This window comes from Scyliorhinus canicula, chromosome 2 (genome assembly GCF_902713615.1).
Source record: "Scyliorhinus canicula chromosome 2, sScyCan1.1, whole genome shotgun sequence".
Lineage (NCBI taxonomy): Eukaryota > Metazoa > Chordata > Chondrichthyes > Carcharhiniformes > Scyliorhinidae > Scyliorhinus > Scyliorhinus canicula.
In genome coordinates, this window is record NC_052147.1 from 10,054,976 (window position 1) to 10,079,847 (window position 24,872).

The window sequence follows — 24,872 nt, forward strand, 5'->3', positions numbered from 1 at the left end:
ACGAGCATTACAAAGCATAAAATGACACCAGGTCACACGAGGAGATATTGGGTCAGATGACCAAATCCTTGGTTCAAGAGGTAGGTTTCAAGACGTGTCGTATAGGTGGAAAGTGAAGTGGAGAATCAGTTGTAGGGATGATATTTCTTTTTTTTAAAAATAAATTTAGAGTACCCAATTCATTTTTTCCAATTAAGGGGCAATTTAGCACGGCCGAAGCGGTATGTGGCGCAGTGGATAGCACTGGGACTGCGGCACTGATGACCCAGGTTCGAATCCCGGCCCTGGGTCACTGTCCATGTTGAGTTTGCACATTCTACCCGTGTCTGCGTGGGTTTCGCCCCCACAACCCAAAGATGTGCAGGCGAGGTGGATTGGCCACGCTAAATTGCCCCTTAATTGGAAAAGAAAAATAATTGGGTACTCTAAATTTATCCGAAAAACAAAATTAACCTGGCCAATCCACCTCCCTGCACATCTTTGGGTTGTGGGGGCGAAACCCACGCAGACGCGGAGAGAACGTGCAAACTCCGCACGGACAGTGACCCAGAGCCGGGATCGAACCTGGGACCTCGGCGTAGGGATAATATTTCTGAATTGGAGCCGAGGCAACCGCGGGTGTAGCTAGCAGTGGTGGTGTGATTGAAATCGAGGATGCTGAAGCAGGCCAGATTTTGAGGGACAGGGACGGGGTAGGGAGGGACATGGTCACGGTGGCATTTGAAAACATGAGGACGAGAAATTTAAAATTGGAGCCGTCGTAGGTCAGTGAGCACAAAGGAGGAACGGGATTTGGCGTGAGTTAAGACATGGATGGACGATCTTGATTTGATGGAAGGTGGACGACCTGTCAGGGATGGAGTACAATAGTCAGTTTTGAGGGTGGTAAGTACAGGGATGGAGGTTTTGGCAGTAGATGAGCAGGGGTGGACGGAAGCAGCATTGTAGAGGTGGATGTACGAAGTTCACAATTCCATATTTGATTTTTATTAAATTGCACAATCCTATGGTTTCACTCAATTATAAAAGAAAATATGGGGCAGCACGGTGGCACAGTGGTTAGCATTGCTGTCTACGGCACTGAGGACCCGGGTTCGAATCCCGGCCCTGGGTCACTGTCTGTGTGGAGTTTGCGCATTCTCCCCGTGCCTGTGTGGGTTTCACCCCCACAACCCAAAGATGTGCAGGTTAGGTGGATTGGCCACGCTAAATTGCCCCTTAATTGGAAAAAATAATTGGATACTCTAAATTTATTTAAAAATAAGTAAAAGAAAATATGTAAACTGGAAACAATGATAATTTAGACAGTAGGTAAATGTTTCTCTCTGGTACACTGTAATCTCTGCTCCTGGGATTAGAATGAGAATAAAGTCTTTTTTTTAAAAAAATTTTTTTATAAATTTAGATTACTCAATTATTTTTTCCAATTAAGGGGCAATTTAGCGTGGCCAATCCACCTACTCTGCACATTTTTGGGTTGTGGGGGTGAAACCAACACAGACACGGGGGAGAAGAATGAGAATAAAGTCAACATTGTTTCTATCTTCAACCATCAAGTCACTTCCGTAAAATTGACGAGAGATGAAGTTAGGTTTGACAATGGCTGCCTTATGGTCATGTATGTACTCGTGTATGATAATTATGTAGTTGTACTTGGCCGTGAATTAGCACGGTCAGGAGGGGAGACAATGGCCGGAACATTTAAAAATGTAATTGGGATTCAAATTTGAAAGATGGAGGCTATTAAAAATGAACCATGAATAAACGTAGGGCGCTGTTTTGTCATTTTGGGCACGTTTGGTGGGGTGTTTCCTGTCGGCTTTTCGGGAGAGATCCAGATGTCTGTTCACACATTTTTTGGGGGCATGGAGAATTTCTCACTGGTCTAGCCCACACTTAGAAATGTTTTCGTCAGTGGAGGCCAGATCGGGGCACCATTTTGACAGGGTGCCCCAATCTTTAAGTGAGCTTCAGGGTCTCTCACACCCCCCCCCCCCCCCCCCCCCCCCCCCCCCCAGCGGACAATGCGGCCCGCTGCAGACATGGGCACCCACCCAACTTTCACTCCCTCACCCTTCATACCCTCCACTTCCACGGCCCCTTCAGGCCCTGGCCATTGGCACTTCCACCCTTGTACTGCCCAGCCTGCCATACAGGCAATGCTCCTGACCATGCCAATGCCAGCTGGGCACACAGGCAGTGCCAGGGCACACAATTCGGGGTGCCTGCCCTGTCCCTGACCACCGAGGAGCCTCCAGTGGCCTCCGAAACCCTGGAGTAGCCATCACACTCAGTCTCCGTTTGTGGAGACAAGTACTAAACAGCTTCCGGGGGAGGCTTCGCCGATGCGGCTGCGACTCCCGGGCGTAGCAAGAATACGGCCTCAACCCAGCCGCGTATATTTAAATAAGGCTAATAACTCATTTCAATATCACTGGGTGTGATTCAGTTTGCACCAGCCATCGCACGTTGGGTAACTCATGTGCCACTTTGCACCTGACGAGCTGCCCAATTTGGGCCTCTCCCAAGATGCTCCTGACGCAACGGGGATCGGTGCCGGGAACAGCAGTGGCAAAATCTCGCCCATAGCTGCATTTTATTAAAGTCTCTGCCCTCATTGGCAAGCTGCAAGATAGCATTGAACTGCTGGACCCATTGCTCACTACAGCAGAGAAGAAGGCTTGTAATAATCTTTATTAGTGTCGCAAGTAGGCTTACATTAACACTGCAATGTAGTTACTGTGAAAATCCCCTAGTCGCCACATTCCGGCGCCAATTCATCTAACAGCACGTCACTTGGGACTTGTGAGAGGAAACCGGAGCACCCGGAGGAAACCTAAGACACGGGGAGAATGTGTAGACTCCGCGCAGACAGTGACCCAAGCCGGGAATCGAACCCGGGGCCCTGGAGCTGCGAACCAACAGTGCTAACCACTGTGCCACCCTGCTCTGTAAACATTAATATGCAAACCATCCCATTTTAGGAATAGATGGAGGAATTGGATTAGTTGTCTCCCTCTGCCTACCATGGAATTGGGTAAAGGGTTTACGTCTTCTTGCAGTTTGGAGAACACTAAATGTATTCAAGGTTCATAAATTTGACGCTTAGTGAATTCCTTATCAATGGGGCAAAATGGATCTCTCCCAAACAAACCGTTCCAGTAAAAGTTTTTTTTTAATGTGAACGAAGAAAGTAATAATTTGCATAATTATGGGGCTTGAGTTGCTGTTGTAAAGTTGCCCGTTTCCTGAGTTCAGATTCTTTGAGATTAGTGAACTTTGAGCAGAATGCTGTATTGCTCTCTTCAAAGGCTCGGATCCTGCTCACAGCTTTGTATGTTGTACATTTATTGGTCATGCACACCAGATATAATCCCATATTATCAATTATCGTCCATGTAGTGCAGCGATGCAACCATCAGATGAGATGTTTGTAGATTTATGATCAAAAAGAGCACGATGGATTTACATTCCTGTTAGGCTGTCTTATTTTTAAGTTGCAACTGCATTGGAATAAATTAAAATTTGAGGAAAAATAATTGAGTGCATTTGAACTATTTGAGGCTTGGAAGGTGGTATGTGTGCGCGTGTGTGTGTGTGTGTATGATACATTAAATAGCTAAGCAATTTGTATTTATTTATTTTTTAAATTTAGAGTATCCAATTCATTTTTTCCAATTAAGGGGCAATTTAGTGTGGCCAATCCACCTACCCTGCACATCTTTGGGTTGTGGGGGCGAAACCCACGCAAACACGGGGAGAATGTGCAAACGCCACACGGACAGTGCCCCAGAACTGGGATCGAACCTGGGACCTCGACACCGTGAGGCAGCAGTGCTACTCACTGCGCCACCGTGCTGCCCAGCAATTTGCATTTATAAGATTCCTTTTTTGGTAATAAGAAAAATCCCTAGAACATCATAAAATAGAAATAAGCAAAGACATCTGATGAGCCCCAGGGAGAAAATGTTTCGGAGGGTGACAGACGGTTTGGCCATAAAGAATGGATGAGTGTTTCATGAGGAGGCACGGAGTAGGACTGAGGAAGGTGGAGGCTAATGGAATGAAGGTTCCTTCGAAGGGCAGGAAGGTTTCCAAGAAAGTAGAGGGCTGGAGGAGCCTGCAGAGATGGGGTTTGGACAGCCCATGGAAGGATTTAAAATTGAGGAACAATGAGCCAGCAAAAGTGGATTAAGGATGAACCGATCTTGATGCAGGACAGGATTCTGACTGGAGGATACTTATAAGAAGGACAGATATATTGTTTGATTTAAGTATTGAACTTAATGGATTCTGTGACAGCTTTGTGGTCAGGTTAAATAGTTCAGATTTAAATAGCTCAAAAAAAGGAAAGACTTGCATTTATATATCTTCTTTTGTGGCCATTTGACACCCCAAGCTACGTTATAATAATAATCTTTATTGTCACAAGTAGGCTTACATTAACACTGTAGTGGAGTTACTGTGGAAAGCCCCTAGTTGCTACATTCTGGCGCCTGTTCGGGTACACAAAGGGAGAATACAGAATGTCCAATTCACCTAACAAACACAAGTCTTCCAGGACTTGTGGGAGGAAACCGGAGCACCCAGAGGAATCCCACGCAGACACGGGGAGAACGTGCAAACTCCACACAGACAGTGACCCAAGCCGGGAATCGAACCTGGGACCCCGGAGCCGTGAAGCAACAGTGCTAGCCACTGTGCTAATGTACTTTACAGACAATTAACTACTTTTTCAAGAATTTCAGTGGCAGTTTTGTCCATGGGTAGGACGCAAAATGTAAAGGTCAGTCAGCGTTGAGCAGAATGCTCAGATTGTGCACAGAATATTATAGCGTGAGTGAGTAGCTGGGAAGGAGAATGGATGTTGTCCGAGCCATGGGGTTTAAGATTAACATTGTTTGTGCTCAGTTTGGGAGTGCATACGTGGTTCAGCAATCACAAACCGTTTTGAGTTTAAATATTTGAATGTCAGAAGAGTGCAGTTTCTGATGAGAACTTTAATTCCTCTATGTATTCGTGGAATCTCTCTCTTCCAGCTGTGAGCATTCGTCCAAAAATACTTCTGCTAATTGTTAGCTGTGTCCCTTGCACTTTGCAGTGAGAAAAGGCTCATTGTCAGCATCCAAGTTGCTGGCAGGCTTCCCACTCTTGTGTGTCTGAGTGATGCAAATGAAAATGGCACGAGAGACTGAACGCTGGCAGCAATTAGTCCGACGATTACTAAAAGAGGATTGTAATTTCAAGGATAAAAAGAGCGAGGAGTGGGCAAAAGGGTTTGAAATGAGATTATGAAATCTGAAGGAGCCTCTCCTTTGTTTGTGAAGAATGCTACAGTTACACTTGAGCTGCAGAAACAATCCTGTTTGGGAAGTGAAGTGTTAGCCTGGCATCCCATGAGTTTAGGAATGGCAAGGACAAAAGGGGACCCTTCCCTGGAAGTTTGCTGAAGCACACGCGTAGTTCAAAAGTAAATGCAAATATTGAACTGTTTCCCATCCTATACATTAGGAATGTACGTTGAGAATGAAAGAAACTGTTCCTTGACGTGTTGTGATCAAAGGCTCGAGTTGTATTTCAGTCCGGCTGGTATGAGACTTATCTGAGCGTACAACACACTGGAAGCCAAGATTGGGTAGAGCTGCGAGTTTACTCCCTGAGCTTATCTTGCTTTATGGTAATACTGTTGTGAAAGTTTTGAGTCATTGTGATACTGACAGCTAAGTATGTGTGTTACGATTCAGCGAGTGGTAAAGCCAAAAGAAGGAAGTATTTATTTTGAATCTGATGCACTATTGCCTGCAAGTTGGATCGCAACTGTGCAAACTTAGTAGAGCACATCGAGCAAGCTACATGAAACGTTAGAGATGACACAAATGTAGGTTTGACATTCTGATTCGCTGTGGGCACGACCTTTGCAGTTGAGCAGGTATTCGGTACACAAAGGGAGGGAAGGCTGAAGTTACCATGGCTGATCGTCCGGGCACCTTCGGTGTCAGCTTTGACTTTGTGGTCACAATATTGCACCTGAGTCAGAGGTTCAAGTCCCACTGTAGAGACTTGAGCAAATAATGCAACCTGACAGGGCCGTACTTGGGAAGAAGCCCGAAACGGAGGGCCCTGACTTGCTACCTCCACTGGGCATTATGGATCCGATTGCACCATTCTGGAAAGAGCAGGTGACCACGAAGCCACATGTGCCCTGTCCAATAGTTATCCCTCAACCAACAGCACAAGACGTGAACTGATCGTTGTCTCATTGCTGTTTGTGGGTCTTTCCGTGAGATAACGCGGTGTTGCTTTGCATACATCACAATGACTACAGTTCCAAATGGCTTAAATTACTCTAAGATACTTTGAAATATTTGTGGAAAATGCTATCTGCATGCAAGTCTTTGCTTGTTAAAGAACAATGGTATGGGACAGCACGGTAGCGCAGTGGGTTAGCCCTGCTGCCTCACGGCGCCGAGGTCCCAGGTTCGATCACGGCTCTGGGTCACTGTCTGTGTGGAGTTTGCACATTCTCCCCGTGTTTGCGTGGGTTTCACCCCCACAACCCAAAAATGTGCAAGCCAGGTGGATTGGCCAGGCTAAAATTGCCCCTTAATTGGAAAAAATGAATAGGGTACAATAGTGGAGCCATGTTTATTTGATCCCTTATCTTCCAGCTTTGTGATGCAAAGTGACCAGAGAGGAGGTATTTCAATTCTCATGTGCTACCACAGACTGTTGAGTCCTGAATTTGTGCTCTCCGTTATCCCCATTTCATTCGTGGTAAAGTGGGGAGATGCTGAATGGAGATGAGATGGGCAGCTCCTCATAGTTTTCCAAGGCTTTTCAGGCCTCTCCTCCATGGAAGAAGGCATTGTGCAACCAGAAACTAAGAATGTTTCTTTAACACTTGTATAACACTTTAACAACAATGTCTTCCTGAGGTCGTGGTGCAAGTTGAGTGAAAACGGAGTTGGTATGAATGGGCAATGGTATAACGGCGACACAATAAAGCAGGCCTGTTGGTGACTAATGGGCATCGACTTGAGAACTGAGCTGCTCCGGAGTGTTTGAGAATCAGCGGGTTAGATGAAATCCTGCATAAGTCCTGACTTAGGTTTTCAATTATGAATGGATTTTGTATAGCCCAAAAGAACGCTTGATCTAAACTGCACATGAACTTTCTATGGGGTGTGCATAAGCTGCACCCAAAGTTACAACCCAGTAGTTTGCAGGACCCAATCCAAAATCCTGTGTCCAATTCTGGTTGTTCCAAAACATCATTAGGAGGATGGATAGTCAGAAATCCGCTGAACCGATATTGATAAAGGGGGGCACAGTGGTTAGCACTGCTGCATCGCAGCGCCAGAGACTCGGGTTCGATTCCGACCTCGGGTAACTGTCTGTCTGGAGTTTGCACGTTCGCCCTGTGTCTGCGTGGGTTTCCTCCGGTTTCCTCCCGCAGTGCAAAGAATTGCAACTTGGGTAGATTGGCCATGCTAAATTGCCCCTCAGTGTGCCCAAAGGTGAGGTGGAGTTATAGGGATAGGGCAGCGGGAGTGGGCCAAGAGTACTGTTTCACAGGTTCGGTGTAGACTCGATGGGCTGGATGGCCTCCTTCTGCACCATAGGGATTCTGTGATAGATTAATGTGCAAAAGAATATGTTGTACTTTAGCTACACTCCTAAAGGGAGTTAATAAATAGGCCTTTTTAAACAGTAGCATGTTCAACAGGAAAGGATTGAATGTCAGTAGAAATCGACGCTGCATTGTCTCAAATTTCAGTTTCAAAATGGCCAGTTCTGTTCCTCTTCTCATCAACTTTGTCCTTTTTTTCTCTGCTGCATTCAGCTGCTGCAAAGGATTGTTCCCTTCTATCGCAAGCTAGCTGTTGCCATGGCGATACATGCCATAACTGTAACATGATGCAAAACATGTGTCTGACTCAGTTGTAAACAGAACCTTCGGCCGCCAGTCCCTTGCCAGCGAAGTCCAGTGTTCCAACCCTCTCTGTGCCACACCCTTGAAGCCAGACAAGCAGCAAAGGAAAGCCTGCCCCCCCCCAACCCCTTCCAAGTTTTTTTTTGGCCTCGCGAATGCTTTCTATTTTAGTGGAAGCCACACATTGACCTCTTCCCAGCAGCTGTATGCACTTCTAACAAACTGACTCTTGCTTCGGAGATGTGAGCTTTGCAGTTGCCAGGCAGCAGATATGGTAATCACGTCGCCACCATGCCCTTGAGCTGTTGCCGACCGCACTATAAATTCTTTGTCTTGTTCGTCACTGCAAATAAAGATACTGTCGACGAACTACATCACCTCAATTATTGCCTTGTGTATCTGCTCTGCAGACGCACGCCTCTGCAGTTTCTGTACAAAGCTCATTTCGCCGTGTGCATTAATGTGCAATTTACCTGGCATTGTACCGGCCCTAACATTGCTTTAACGTGCAGCTTATTATTTTGGGGCATGCTTATTTTTTTTTAAAAGAAAGGGGCCAAGCATTGCTTTATGTAGAAGAACAAAGGTTGTTTGTCCTTTCCCTTTTTTTTTATAAAAAGTGTTGAGTAGGAGTAATAAGGAACAGACTTCATTTTGGCCTGTGTGTGTCTGGAATGCAAAGAACCCACTTCCAAATTGTCAAAACTCTGAAACTGTCTTCATTTAAATATACGCAGGATGTCGGCGCACCACATTAAATGCACAGAAACTTCTGAGTGTGGCAACTTGGCTGTTTGGCACAGGGCTAAATCGCTGGCTTTGAAAGCAGACCAAGCAGGCCAGCAGCACGGTTCGATTCCCGTACCAGCCTCCCCGAACAGGCGCCGGAATGGGGCGACTAGGGGCTTTTCACAGTAACTTCACTTGAAGCCTACTCGTGACAATAATCGATTTTCACTTCATTTGATTTCATTTTCAACTTGAGAAATCTTGCAGAGCAGAATGTTGGACTGTTGGGAAATGCCCCCCCCCCCCCCCCCGCACCAAAGAGCAACTACAGTTCTGGGAGGGGCAAAACGTTGAGCCATTTGTTCAATTGCTCCGCTGTTTTATAAAGTAATTTGTGAATTTTCTATCGCAGATATTGCCGCAAATATTTGTGTGACATTTTCTGTTTGCGTAGGCCTCTGAATGTAATCAGAGATACAAGCATTAAATCAAGTGAATTCAATTGTGGAGATCAACAATGATTTGCTGAGAGCAGAGTCACTTCATGCTTTTACTAAACTCGTTGTGCACTCAGCCAACGGGTGACTGCTGCACAAATCTAAAGTTGCTGTAACATAGTGATTTACTTATTATGTAAACTATGCTCAACTCTCCCCTCCTGTTAGAAATGTCATCCCCTTTTTACAAACCAAAATGCTCAAATTGAAAAGCTCACATTGAGACACATTGCTCAAGCCGCAATTTGCAATAATTATTGAACAGCTTGTCAAATTGTAGTTTGCGCTTGGAAAAAAAAAAATCCATGCAGCTAAGAGGTAGCACAATTATATTTTCATTTCACCTTAATAATTCATACACTATCACAGTTTGCTACGATCTGATTTTGTTTCATTTGACTCTTAATGACAACCCTGACTGCAAATAGAGATTGTGGGCTCTGCTTAATTAAATTTGCTGGCTCCTTTGTGCCATTAAGGGCGGCAGCCCATACTGGTCGAAATCGTATTTGTCTGATTTAATGAGACAGTTTGCCTTAATCAGAGCTGTTTAGTTAAATGGCTTGATATGGCGAATCTGGAATGTATGAACTGTGCTCTTTCCGATTTGGGAATGAGCTGCCAGATATTGTGCATGTCCAGTGTATTTATTGCAGTTCAGAATTTTGCATTCACTGATGTTAAGTGGACTCTCATGCAAAATCAACTTTAATCCACTGCATGCCAGTTCATGCTGATGTAGTGATCTTTGCGAGTGATGAGCACAAAGTAGTAATTCAGTAGCATCCTGCAGCACAGAAGGAGGCCACTCAGCCAGTGGTGCTAGCAAGGGGTAGGTATCCTACAACCCTGCTCCTTCCCACTGCCCTGCAAATGCTCCAACTGGGGCTCAACCCATGTTTAGCCCAATGTTTTTGCTTCTGCACTCCACGCTTCTGTTTTTTAAGGCAAGGATCCCATATGCATTTTAAACAGCCATCTCAACTTGCTCTGCCGCCATCAAACATTTGACTGCTACATTGCCCCACGGCGCCGAGTGTAAGAATCCACTATAAAGGTTCAGCGATGGGGCGGTATGTGGCGCAGTGGTTAGCACCGGGACTACGGCGCTGAGGACCAGGATTCAAATCCCGACTCCGGGTCACTGTCCATGTGGAGTTTGCACATTCTCCCCGTGTCTGCGTGGATTTCACCCCCACAACCCACTAAATTGTCCTTCAGTTGGGGGGAAAAAATAATAATTGGGTACTCTAAATTTAAAAAAAATGTTCAGTGATGTTGCTGTGATTGTTAGCCACAACTTTTACAGACCAAATGTAGATATTCACAGTTATAATGTGCAGATGTAGGAAATGTATTTAACGTTGAAGTTGTGATGCTGTGTACAGTTGAATTGCCTGGTGGTGCCCCTGGGCCTAAGTTCAAACTTGAATAGCAGCTGGGTAGATTTGATTTGATTTATTGTCACATGTATTAGTATAAAGTGAAAAGTATTGTTTCTTGCATGCTGTACAAACAACGCATACCATACATAGGGAAGGGAGGAGAGACTGCAGAATATATTGTTACAGTTATAGCAAGGTGTAGAGAAAAGATCAACTTAATACAAGGTAGGTCCATTCAAAAGTCTGATGGCAGTCGGGAAGAAGCTGTTCTTGAGTCGGTTGGTACGTGACCTCAAACTTTGGTATCTTTTTCCTGATGGAAGGAGGTGGAAGAGAGTATGTCCGGGGTGCGTGGGGTCCTTAATTATGCTGGCTGCCTTTCTGAGGCAGCGGGAATTATAGATAGAGTCAATGGATGGGAGGCTGGTTTGCGTGATGGACTGGGCTACATTCACAACCTTTTGTAATTTCCTGCGGTCTTGGGCAGAGCAGGAACCATACCAAGCTGTGATACAACCAGAAAGAATGCTTTCTATGGTGCATCTGTAGAAATTGGTGAGGGTCGTAGCTGACATGCCAAATTTCCTTAGTCTTCTGAGAAAGTAGAGTCGTTGGTGGGCTTTCTTAACTATAGTGTCGGCATGAGGGGACCAGGACAGGCTGTTGGTGATCTGTACATCTAAAAACTTGAAGCTCGCGACCCTTTCTACTTCATTCCCATTGATGTAGACAGGGCATGTTCTCCACAACGCTTCCTGAAGTCAATGATAATCTCCTTCGTTTTGTTGACATTGTGGGAGAGATTATTGTTGTCGCACTAGTTCACCAGATTCTCTGTCTCATTCTTTTTTTTAATATAAATTTAGAGTACCTAATTATTTTTTTTTCCAATTAAGGGGCAATTTAGCGTGGCCAATCCACCTAACCTGCACATCTTTGGCTTATGGGGGTGAAACCCATGCAGACATGGGGAGAATGTGCAAACTCCACACGGACAGTGACCCAGGGCCGGGATTCGAACCCAGGTCCACAGCGCCGCAGCTCTATCTCATTCCTATACTCTGTCTCATCATTGTTTGAAATCCGACCCACTACGGTGCTGTCATCAGCAAATTTGAAAATCGAGTTGGAGGGGAATTTGGCCACACAGTCATGGGTGTATAAGGAGTATAGTAGGGGGCACCGGTGTTGAGGATGATTGTGGAGGAGGTGTTGTTGCCTATCTTTATTGATTGTGGCCTGTGGGTTAGAAAGTTCAGGATCTAGTTGCAGAGGGAGGAGCCGAGGCCAAGGCCACGGAGTTTGGAGATGAGTTTCATAGGAATGATGATGTTGAAGGCTGAGCTGTAGTCGATAAATAGGAGTCTGACATAGGTGTCTTTGTGATCTAGGTGTTCCAGGGTAGAGTGCAGGGCCATGGAGATGGTGTCTGCTGTGGACCTGTTGCAGCGGTAGGCGAACTCTAGTGGATCAAGGCGATCCGGGAGGCTGGAGTTGATTCGTGCCATGACTAACCTTTCGAAGCACTTCATGATGATGGGTGTCAGAGCCACTGGACGATAGTCATTAAGGCACGCTGCTTGGCCCTTTTTTGGTACAGGGATGATGGCCGTCTTCTTAAAGCAGAGAGGGACTTCAGATTGTTGTAAAGAGAGGTTGAAGATGTCTGCGAATACCCCCGCCAGCTGATCCGCGCAAGACCTGAGTGCTCATCCGGGTACCCCATCCAGGCCAGTGGCTTTCCATGGGTAAACCTTCGAGAAGGTTGCTCTGATGGCTGCAGTGATGATCTCAGATACAAGTTCATCCGTGGCTTCTGGAGTGGAGGGCTTGCTCTCGCTGACCTTTTGCTCAAAGCGGGCATAGAATGCGTTGAGCTCATCAGGGAGGAGTGCGTTGGAGCCGACGATTTTACGTGCCTTCATCTTGTAGCCCGTTATGTCTTGCAGACCTTGCCATAGACGGCGGGGATCCGTGTGGCTCGCTTGGGACTCGGGCTTGGTCCGGTACTGTCTTTTGGCATCATTGATGGATTTCTTTAGATCATAATCTGGCTTTCTTGTAGAGGTCAGGGTCGCCTGACTTGAACGGCTCAGACCTAGACTTCAGCAAGCAGTGGATATCCCTGTTCATCCAGGGTTTCCGGTTGGGAAACACGTGGATTTGTTTCTTTGGCACACGGTCTTCTTCACACTTACTAATGAAGTCAGTTACTGTAGTGGCGTACTCGTTCAGGCTGGTCGCAGAGTCTTTAAATACTGATCAGTCTACTGACTCTAAGCAGTCCCGTGGGAGATCATCCAATTCCTCAGACCAACAATGCATGACTTTCTTTGACGGATTCTCCCGCTTCAGTTTTTGCTTATAAGCCGGGAACAGGAGCACAACTTTGTGGTCAGATTTGCCAAAGTGTGGGCGGGCGATAGAGCGGTAGGCATGTTGATATTCTGTAGCAGTGGTCCAGGATGTTTGGGCCTCTGGTGGGACAGGTGACGTGTTGGTAACTCGGTAGAGGCACCTGTGGAACTATAATCTGGCGTGTTGGTGCCTTCATGGAAGCACCAGTGAAAATGTGGGAGGAAAAAAGGCAGACTAAACGATACTGTACTGAAGGATATTTACTCGTATTTTGGCCACTCCCGGGGGTGGTCGGGCTGCTTGTTGTCACTGGTAATGTCAGCTGCATCGTTCTTGAGTCACAAAGTCTTAATGATGAGGCAGAGTGGTGGCAAGGAAGCTGAGACAAGGAAACGAGTTCTGCATTCCGGATTCCATGCATTCCGGGTCCCATCTGGGATCGGCCTGTTCAGCCACATGAGGGCCATTGGCAGAAACTCTTGATCCTGAACAGACAATATCCTTGAATTGAAGGGCAGGCAATGACCATGTGTCCTTTGATTCTACTTTCCATTCAAAATGAAAGACGTGCAATTATATGGTGCCTTTCATCACCTCAGGATGTCCCAAAGCACTTCACAGCAAATTAACTACTTGCTGCAGTGTAGCCACTTGTGATGTGCAAAACACGGCAGCCATACTTCAACAACCAGATAATCTGTTTTGTGGTGTTGGCTGAGGAATAAATGTTCGCCAAGACAGCAGGGTAAAACTCCCCCGTTCTTTAGAAGAGTGCAGTCAAATCTTTTACATTCACCTGGGGCCTTGTTTTAATGCCTCATCCAGCTGTGCCACATCTTATCAGCTGCTGCGTTCTCTGGGAATTCACCGCAGAAATAAAGGTTGCATTTATGTGCCCGCTGGTGGACATAATTCATAGTGTGAAGTTTTTAAAAATATTTTAATTTTTCTTTGTAATTACAAGCTTCAATTATTGATTTGAATGTACAGTACCTCTGACGTCTTGATCTTGGCAGCACTGGCAGCGTAGTGGTCAGCACTGTGGCTTCACAGCGCCAGGGTCCGAGGTTCGATTCCCTGCTTGGGTCATTGTCTGTGCGGAGTCTGCATGATCTCCCTGTGTCTGTGTGGGTTTTTACGTGGATTGGCCATGCTAAATTGCCCTTAGTGTCCAAAAAAAGGTAACTGCTGGTAGAAACCTGAGGCCCCCCAGATAACTTAATGTGTGTGACTGCGACTCCTCGATCAGGAATATTTGACCCTGGTTCTGTAATGGGAAATTGATAAACCTGCGTTTATGATTGGCCTCATAAGATTGGACCAGGGAAGGAAATCGACCATTGTTCCAGCTCTGATCTCCATTCTGTGATTCCTAGTGAAACACAGGCTAGTGTTTCACGTTATTGGGACCCTGGTGCCTCCTTCCCCACCGTATCTGATCAAGTTGAGCACTGATGCTAATTGATTTAACTCCGGCAACAATGAGAAATTTGGTCAAGGAGATAAGTGTGAAACCCAAAGCTCAACACCGAGTTGGCGCTTTCAGGGTGGCGAAATAAATAAGTTAAAGAACGGAAGAATCATCGTGCGTGCAGGTTTACAAGCAGCGAAGCTGGCCTATTCCCAGAAAAAATCCTTTGCCCGTTCTGAGTTCTCCCACAGGTTTGCAGCCCACAGGTGTGCGGGTGAGGTGATTGGCCATGATTAATGCACAGGGTTATGGGTGGGGGAGTGGGCCCAGGTAGGGTGCTCTTTTGGAGGGTTGATGCAAACTCGATGGGTCGGCTGCCTTCTGCATTGTAGGGATTCTGTGCAATTTAAAATTTTTTCCTCCTCTCTTATTGTAAAATCATGCAGCAGAGAAATAAGCTGTTCAGTGTTTTATACCTGTCCCGACTCATCGAAAAAGCTACCCAATTAATCCCACTCCTCTGTCTTTTCCTTATTGTTCTGCAGATTAACACTATCCACGTTAAATGAAAATGCAAGCTGTTTGCTTACCAATGACCCCAATTGGCTCTGCATAGTTGTGCTACCTCATGCTCTAAAAAAGAAATTTAGGCAAACTATAGGTTGCTATCTCTTTTGTTCACGTCTACAGGCAGAAAAGCATTGCCCCTCTAGTGTTTAGGTTGTTTAGGACAACTACCTCACAGCACCAAGGACCCGGATTCAATTCCTACCTCCGGTGACTGTGTGGAGTTTGCACATTCTCCCCGTGTCTGCGTGGGTTCCCTCCGGGTTCCCTCCCTCTGGTTTCCTCCCACTGTCAAAGATGTGCAGTCAGATGGAGTGGCCATGATTATTGCCCTTGGTGTCCAAAAAGGTTAGGTGGGGTTACTGGGTTACGGGAGTAAGGCGGAGGCGTGGGCTTAAGTAGGGTGCACTTTCCAAGGGCTGGTGCAGACTCGATAGACCGAGTGGTCTCATTCTGCACTGTAAATTCTATGATTCTATGATGTGCAGGGTAGGTGGATTGGTCACGCTAAATTGCCTCTTAATTGGAAAAAAAAAATTGGGTACGCTAAATTTATTTTAAAAGAAACGTGGGTAGAAGAGAAAGTTAGCATTCCACAGTTCATAGTTCACGGATTAAGAATAGAATAGAGTCATTTTGATGAATCTGATTTCAGTGCAGGGAGGAAGAAGTGAATGCTGATCAGCATATTTGAAGTTTCTAAAAAATGAAGGGCAACACAATGATGAGTGGTTAGCACTGCTGTCTCACGGCGCCAAGGTCCCACGTTCGATCCCGGCTCTGGGTCACTGTCCGTGTGGACAGTTTGCACATTCTCCCCGTGTTTGCGTGGGTTTCGCCCCCACCACCCAAAGATGTGCCGGGTCGATGGATTGGCCAGGCTAAATTGCCTCTTAATTGGAAAAAAATGAATTGGGTACGCTAAATTTTTTTTTTTAAAAAGAAGAAACGAGTGAGGAAAAGGGTGACATTATAGAACCATTTTGTGACGCTTCAGAAATTCAGCTTGAAAAAAAATTACGGGTGCTTAAAAAGCAAGAATTTCTCTACTGAAAGATTTTCCAAGGGTGATCCAATCTTGTAAAACAAAGGGAGAGAATTTGTGTCAAATAATTACAAAATGCAGTGTTAATCTCAAGGTCTCAACTTTCAGCCGCAATGGCAAACTATGAGCATGTGTCATTTAAAGAGGTGTTAATAGCAATAGTCCACACTTGCAAACACTACATTTAAAGGGGTATACTTTCTCAATCCCAAAGTAATGCCTGCGTTAGTTTATTTTTATTTATTTTTTTAGATTACCCATTATTTTTTTCCAAATTAAGGGGCAATTTAGTGTGGCCAATCCACCTACTCTGCACATTTTTGGGTTGTGGGGGCGAAACCCACGCAGACACGGGGAGAATGTGCAAACTCCACACGGACAGTGACCCAGAGCCGGGATCGAACCTGGGACCTCAGCGCCGTGAGGCGGTTGTGCTAACCACTAGGCCACCGTGCTGCCTCTGCGTTAGTTTATTGATCTAAACTCAGTTTTGAGGAGCTGCTGTAGCTGGCTACCATCTTCAAACGCGGCTATATGATCAACAGTAGTTTACACTTGTGGGAAGTGGTGATTTGACTTGAGCTTGCACTGAGTGCTTGGGGGCTGAAAAATGGCAAAATCTGTGCATTAGCTGGAGCAGAGTTCATGTGTAGAAAAGAAAATAAATCCATGGAGTGCTCAGTGCAGTATAGAAGGGGTTCACAAACAGAAAACCCTTCAGGACAATGCAGCTGATCGAAATAAGTCTATCTGGCAAAATACATTTTTAAATTCAAAGAACTCACACCCAAGTCATTGTGCGCAAAACAGCAGCAAGGGTCATGCTACAAAATATAAAGACTGATGGAAATAATTTCAACTTCTTTTATGCAGAATCCCTTCAGGACTGTGATTATCACATCGATTCGCCCTCCCACTGTATCTTTGGTGGGAGATTTTTAAAAAATTTTAATATAAATTTAGCATGCCCAATTCATTTTTTCCAATTAAGGGGCAATTTAGCTAGGCCAGTCCACCTACCCTGCACATCTTTGGGTTGTGGGGGCGAAACCCACGCAACACGGGGAGAATGCTACACGGTAGCACAGTGGTTAGCACTGTGACTTCACAGCTCCAGGGTCCACAGTTCGAGTCCCGGCCGGGTCACTGTGCGGAGTCTGCACGTTCTTCCCGTGTCTGTGTGGGTTTGCTCCGGTTTCCTCCCACTACTCCCGAAAGACGTGCTGTTAGGTGAATTTGACATTCTGAATTCTCCCTCTGTGCCTCCGACCGAGCACCGAGTGGCGGGCAGCACGGTAGCATTGTGGTTAGCACAATTGCTGCACAGCTCCAGGGTCCCAGGTTCGATTCCCGGCTTGGGTCACTGTCTGTGCGGAGTCTGCACATCCTCCCCGTGTGCTGAGTGGGTTTCCTCCGGGTGCTCCCGGTTTCCTCCCACAGTCCAAAGATGCTGCAGGTTCAGGTGGATTGGCCATGATATAATTGCCCTTAGTGTCCAAAATTGCCCTTAGTGTTGGGTGGAGTTACTGGGTTATGGGGATTGGGTGGAGGTGTTGACCTTGGGTAGGGTGCTCTTTCCAAGAGCCGGTGCAGACTCGATGGGCAAATGGCCTCCTTCTGCACTGTAAATTCTATGACTAGGGGCTTTTCACAGTAACTTCATTGTAATGTAAGCCTACCTGTGACAATAAAGATTATCATTATTATGTGCAAACTCCACATGGTCAGTGACCCAGAGCCGGGACCGAACCTGGGACTTCGGTGCTGTGAGGCAGCAGTGCTAACCACTGTGCCACCGTGCTGCCCACTTTGGTGGGAGATTGATGGATTTCCAGACAAGGAATATCTTTCTGGCAATTTTGCCCACATTGTTTTAGTGCCTCTTTGTCTCTGGTATCCTTCCTGCTACTGAACACCCTGAAAGGCAAATCATTATTTTCTAAGTATCACTGAAACCATCGCACCTGCCCCCTCAAAAATCTTGAAAGGAAACTTTCACTTGCCACTAAACCTGGAACCGGGAAAAGTACAATTGGTGGTTGCGAGACTTGAGACGATTGCATTTATGCGCAACCTGTTCATGTCGTTCGATGTCCCCTGGAACAAGACAATTTATTTGATGAACATAGGGCTCAGTAGATTGTAGGCAAAAATATGCCAAGGCAGCACGGTGGCGCAGTGGTTAGCATTGCTGCCTCACGGTGCCAAGGTCCCAGGCTCGATCCCGGCCCTGGGTCACTGTCCGTGTGGAGTTTGCATATTCTCCCTGTGTTTGCGTGGGTTTCGCCCCCACAACCCAAAGATGCGCAGGATAGGTGGATTGGCCAGGCTAAATTGCCCCTTAATTGGGAAAAAATGAATTGGGTACTCTAAAATTTATTTTAAAAATACTATGCTGCCGTTGGTTATTGATTTTATTACGACAGGCTGAATAGATCTCACCGAGGCGAGGAAATGTTTGATCTCCAGGTGAACCATGGAAGACAATAGTCTCCTCTCTGCCTTGACTTTCCAATTGGTTTCTTTATAGATTGCGATACATTATTCTGCACTTTCCTGTGATAAAATAGTTTTTGGATTAGGGATTGAATGTGTGACGAAGAAGGAGTTGAACTAGCTTTAGTCTTTATTTTGGGAGTGTTTCAACAACTGGGCAATAAGATGAAACAAGTCGATCAAACAAGGTCTGGAGGGGCTGTTCTTTCTTTGTAATTAACTTATCATTTAGCTCTGTTGCAGCAAGGTTTCTTTGTTTTCAAACTTCAGGGTTGTCTTTGGTTCTGATAGTGTTTCTCCTCCTTCCTTCCCAGGTTGGATGTGTGCTGTTTGTATTTTTCTGTTGTTATGGCTACAGTTTAGTCTTGTGGCAGAGTCTTAGACAGTTGGCAAGGCTTTCAGTTCCCTTATATATAGGTTCCCTCTGGATGTTCCTCTGCTATTACTTTGGTCTCTGGATGTTGGCTTTGACCCTTATTCAAAAGGGTCCGATCGGTGAACAGAGGAATGTTTTTAATTGTTGGAAAATTTGGAATGTCTATTTGGGTGGAATGAAGGTCTGAAAAGCACGTGAGCAACTTAACCGTTCATTTCTTCTCCAACCTTGCACAAGCGTTACCTTAGTTAACTTGAACTGCTTTGTCCTGAAAGGAGTTAAGAAAAACATTCCTCAAACAATGTTTCTTTGCTTCATAGCACATCAAGTCCACCCCGTTGGCCGGGAAGTGCTTTCTTCAAGAAGAATGGAGCACTCCAAGGTAAGAGAAAACATTCCAGGATCTTTGGTGTATTTTGATCAGCGATTGGTGACTTTTTTTTGTCTCTTAATTAATGCCTCTTGAACTAACTTCAAGACTGTTTACATCGTTGGGAGTTTCTAACTTGTGTGCTTGAATGACTGAAAGTACAGTTGTTTTCTATGTTTTGTTTACTAACCCACCAAGAGTTAGTCAGCTAAATGCAAATGACTGTATGGATATTCAAAGTCTGCGTAAGGGCAGCGTCTATTGTGGGAGCAGCAGGATCTCCGACATGAAATCAAAGCATTAGGAACACCAGTTCAAAGCTGCAGTTTCCACCTTCAACAGTCCAAAGCTGGTGCCCCCCCCCCCCCCCCCCCCCCCCATTCAGAAATAGGAAACTAAATTCAAATAATTGTGCTAACTGATTTTGAATCTGGTGTTATATGTCTAGGGGGCTAGATGCTTTCTCAGCAGGTATGATACACACGATCCAATGGGTGGAATAGTTAGAAACAGGGGTAAACTGATAATGTAGCTTTGCAATGCACGATGAGCCTGGTAGATGTCTTGGAGCGATTAATAATTTGCTTTTTGGGTCCTGGCATATTACATTTATAGAATTTCAGAATCATCCAAGTGCAGGAGACGACATTTTGGCCCATCATGTTCACATTGCCTATCATTACCTACCAGAATAAACCCCCCCCCCCCATCCTTCATAGATCATAGAATGTGCAGATGAGGCCATTCGGCCCATCGAGTCTGCACCAGCCCTAGTAAAGAGCACCCCACTTAAGCCCGCACTTCCACCCTATCCCCGTAACCCAGTAACCCCCCACCTAACCTTTTTTAGACACTAAGGGCAATTTAGCATGGCCAATCCACCTAACCTGAACATCTTTGGACTGTGGGAGGAAACCGGAGCACCCGGAGGAAACCCACGCAGACACTGGGAGAATGTGCAGATTCCGCACAGTCACCCAAGCAAGGAATTCTACCAAAACGTATCACTTCACCCTAAATGGTTACATTTCATTTGTCGCATTTTCACCCATTTTACCTATATATGCCCTCCAAGTTGTTTGCTATATTTTGAAAGTTTTGTATCATCTGCAAACTTTGAAATCGTGTCCTGCCCTGCCATATCCCGTTCATTAACATATATCAGAGCAGAGGTTCAAATACCTCATCTCTGGAGAGCACCATTGTGTGCATCACTTGACTCTGAGGAAGAACAGTTCATGACTATGCTTCTTTAGAAGTAGAGGCCAGATTGGAATCTTAGTCTAAAGGCAAAATGCTGTGGATGGCGAGAATTTTGGAAACACAGCAGGTCAGGCCACATCTGACGGGAAACAAACTGAGTTCATGTGTCACCTGCCGTTAGAAATTGAAAATGTTACAGATGTAACGGCTTTAAGAAAGTACAGCATGGTAGCATTGTGGATAGCACAATCGCTTCACAGCTCCAGAGTCCCAGGTTCGATTCCGGCTTGGGTCACTGTCTGTGCGGAGTCTGCACATCCTCCCCGTGTGTGCGTGGGTTTCCTCCGGATACTCCGGTTTCCTCCCACAGTCCAAAGATGTGCGGGTTAGGTGGATTGGCCATGATAAATTGCCCTTAGTGTCCAAAATTGCCCTTAGTGTTGGGTGGGGTTATGGGGATAGGGTGGAGGTGTTGACCTTGGGTAGGGTGCTCTTTCCAAGAGCCGGTGCAGACTCGATGGGCTGAATGGCCTCCTTCTGCACTGTAAATTCTATGATCTATGATTACAGTACAATGGGAGGAACAGATGGGAATGTTTGTAGTGGAGTGGAATGCAGGAGGAATTAAATGAACAACAAAATCCTTACCAGCACCTGATGCCCAAAATAAATAGGATCAAAGATTATGATCTAAAATTACTGAATTTATGGTGTCTGAAGATTGTGAAGTAATTAATTGATTTCCCCCCCCCCCGCTTAAAAGTAAATTTTGAGTGCCCATTTCTTTTTTGCAATTAACGGGCAATTTAGAGTGGCCAATCCACCTACCCTGCACATCTTTGGGTTGTGGGCGTGAGACCCACGCAGACACGGGGAGAATGTGCAAACTCCACACGGACAGTCACCCGAGGTCTAGATCGAACCCGGGGCCGAGATCGAACCCGGGTCCTCGGCGTTGTGAGGCAGCAGTGTTAACCGTTGCTCCACCGTGCCGCCCTGTGAAGTACTTGATTGAGAATGAACTTTATTGGGACGGTTACGTAGTATTAAATAGAATATAGTGCAGACCGGCCCGATCAATCCATGCTGATATACGGACGGCGGTGGTTAGCACTGCTGCCTCATGGCACGGAGGACCCGGGTTCAATCCCGGCCCTGGGTCACGGTCCATATGGAGTTTGCACATTCTCCCGTGTCTGCGTGGGTCTCACCCTGACAAGCCAAAGGTATGCAGAATAGGTGGGTTGACCACGCTAAATTGCCTCTTATTTCGAAAAAAAAAGAATTGGGTAACTCTAAATTTGTAAAACAAGAAGAAGAAAAAAATTCCACCTTTTCAACAGACTGTAATTTCCCCCTTTCTGCACCCCTACATATATTTGAGGTAGATACAGAAACTTCCATCCACATGAAACGTTTACTCTGTTTCTCTCTTCATAGATGCTGCTTGGCAGATTGAGCATCTCAACTACCTTCTGTTGAGAATTATAGTCTGTTCAGTCATTTGAGTTTTTAGCTTGCTGTCTTACTGGGTAGTGGACAAAGCAATTTGTCCCCCAAATTGCTCACCTTGCTAGCTGAATTAGGGTGTTGTCGATGGAAATGTTGGTGCTAAACAAGAAAGCATAAGGTCAGCTGTCTAGTTTTCTGTCAGAACATGATGATGAGTTGACATGGTGGCTGATGAATCGTTCTTGTATTTTATGACAGGTCAGCTGGCCACCGAGGTCAATGTTTTGATGGCCACTTGATGATCAAAAGGCCATCATTAATGCATTATAATAGCCATTTTGGTTAAGCTGATATTTTTGCCATGTGTCGCCGTTGTGAAGTGGAGTTTTTTTTTTTGGAACTGTTGTGCATTCCAGATGAATGTTGCAAATCATCAGCAGAACTTGTGCCTGGTATTTTGTAATCTGAATGGTTTTTAACACAGTTAAACTTGTAATCATGTTTCCTTTGTATTCATATGCATTAGTTAGAGTCTTTGTTGTGCGGTAGCGATCTAATTCTGCTAGCTGTGAATCTCCACAATGTATGCCATCTATGCCAGCAATATATCCCGCAGGCATGCAACGAGGTATCAAAAACTGAGAGCTACTTTTCGCAACCAGGGCCTGTTTCGTGGGCATCCAATTCTCAAACTACAGCACCGTCAGTTTTTCTGTGGGTTATGTCTCTGTACAGCAGTTGGACTGGAACATTGATCTGAAATAATGGTTGCAATGTGCAGACGTACGAATATGCGAGTGAGGAAAGAATAAAACAAAATTAGTGGTTGGTGGGTGCACGTTTCATCTTTGCAGGACTGAGCCACGTGAACCAGGTGAGTCAGCCCCTGTTGGGTGAGCTGAGCCCAGTCCAGGCACGAGAAATGGCCTCTGGATAGCCTAATTGGTGTCCAGAAATCTGCTGCATGCTTGCGCCGGGGGGGGGGGGAGATGCAAGGTGGTGTTATTTTATGTTTGCCATCAGCAAATAGCCTTCTAACTCTTAGTGTGGAAACTTGCACGAATAATGACCACAAAAGGGAAATATTGGAGGGTCTTGTGGGATTACATCACAGCAAAACGTTGGTGCTGATGGAAGAGATGAAATGAGGTGAATAGAAATTGAAATTATTCCTGAATTTATTTACCCTCGTAATCTTTAAAGAATGTTTTTGTGATTTGAGTTTCATATTGAGTTGTGTATCTGTATTGAAGATAGTAACCAAGGTAACTAGGTCAACATCTCAACAAAACCATTAGTCTGATAAACTGGAAAGTACCTCCAGTGTAGAGCATACCTTTGCCGTGTTGCGTTATTGATTTTCCTTAAACAGTGCATGTGTACATTTGTGCTGCGGCATATCTTAAGTAATATTCAATTTGGGTGGCACAGTGATTTAGCATTGCTGTCTACGGCGCTGAGGACCCGGGTTCGAATCCCGGCCCTGTCTGTGAGGAGTTTGCACATTCTCCCCGTGTCTTTGCGGGTTTCGCCCCCACAACCCAAAGATGTGCAAGTTAGGTGAATTGGCCACGTTAAATTGCCCCTTAATTGGAAAAAATAATTGGGTACTCTAAATTTAAAAGTATTATTCAATTTAAAACATCGTACATTGTTAATATGGAGAGCCTGGTCCTTTTTTAAAACATGAAAATTGCATGCATGGATACTTTGTGTATTCTGTCCTGTGAGCAATAATCGTGTTGAACATTTCACGAAAAAAAATCAGAACTTTAAAAATTATTTAGACTTATTATTGAAGAATATTCGTTCTTTGTAGCTCAGTGACTTGCATTTGTGTTATTCTCCCTCTTATTTGTCATTGCTGGTCCAGTATGCAGTCCTGGATCAGTTGTACTTTCCTCTAGCGAAACATTGCAAAGTCGGGCAGCAAGGTGACGCAGTGGGTTAGCCCTGCTGCCTCACGGCGCCGAGGTCCCAGGTCCAATGGTTTCCCAGTCATACCCGTCCTCCATAAACTCCATCTCGTCTGAAACTGTGCTGCCCAGCTCTACCTTTGCTACAAGTCCCACTCTCCTTCCCAACATTGTTGACCTGTATTGGTGCTCCGTCCCCTAATGCCTCAAATTTAAATTTAGAATTTTCATCCTTTGGATTCCACGGCACACTCGCCCTTCCTCATTTCAGTGATCTCTTCAAGCTCGACACTGCCCTCGCCCTCAAATCTCACTTTCACTGACCCTACCTATCTACCTCTACTGATTCTGCTACCTTCACTGAACCCTCAGTCAACGTGCTTTATATTGACCACCATTTCACATTCTGGAATTCACATCTCAAACACCTCTAGCTCTCCGTAATAAAACCAAAATATTGCAGATGCTGGAAATCTTAAAATAAAAACAAAAAGTGATAGATAAAGAGAAGAGTCATACAGACTCAAAATGTTAACTCTTATTCTCTTTCCACAGATGCTGCTAGACCTGCTGAGTTTATCTGTTTTTACCTCTAGCTCTCTATTTGTTTCCCTCTCATTTAAGAATCCACTTAGAAAACATCAGTTTGATCATAGTTTTAATCATCCCTCTTAATATCATCATCATCAGGGCAGCACGGTAGCATTGTGGATAGCACAAATGTTTCACAGCTCCAGGGTCCCAGGTTCGATTCCCGCTTGGGTCACTGTCTGTGCGGAGTCTGCACATCCTCCCCGTGTGTGCGTAGGTTTCCTCCGGGTGCTCCGGTTTCCTCCCAGAGTCTAAAGATGTGCAGGTTAGGTGGATTGGCCATGATAAATTGCCCTTAGTGTCCAAAATTGTCCTTAGTGTTGGGTGGGCTTACTGGGTTATGGGGATAGGGTGGAGATGTTGACCTTGGGTAGGGTGCTCTTTCCAAGAGCCAGTGCAGACTCGATGGGCCGAATGGCCTCCTGCACTGTATATTCTATGAATTCTATGAATTAACTTGGCATCCATGTTTTAATTGCACTTTGTGAAACACTTGTTGGCGTTTTCAATGTTATGTGGTCATTACTTAATGTTACTTTTAAA

At 45.4% G+C, this 24,872-nt stretch overlaps 1 protein-coding gene across 6 annotated transcripts in view; it reads left to right on the forward strand.

Annotated features, from left to right (window-relative positions):
* Positions 1 to 24,872, forward strand: part of foxn3 (forkhead box N3) — a 368,703-nt gene that overhangs the window by 229,956 nt on the left and 113,875 nt on the right. For all 6 annotated transcript variants that reach the window (XM_038773518.1, XM_038773559.1, XM_038773529.1 and 3 more), the window contains exon 4: positions 19,118 to 19,179. In XM_038773518.1, the coding sequence (XP_038629446.1) occupies positions 19,118 to 19,179 (62 nt within the window). The remainder of the gene's footprint in view (positions 1 to 19,117; positions 19,180 to 24,872) is intronic.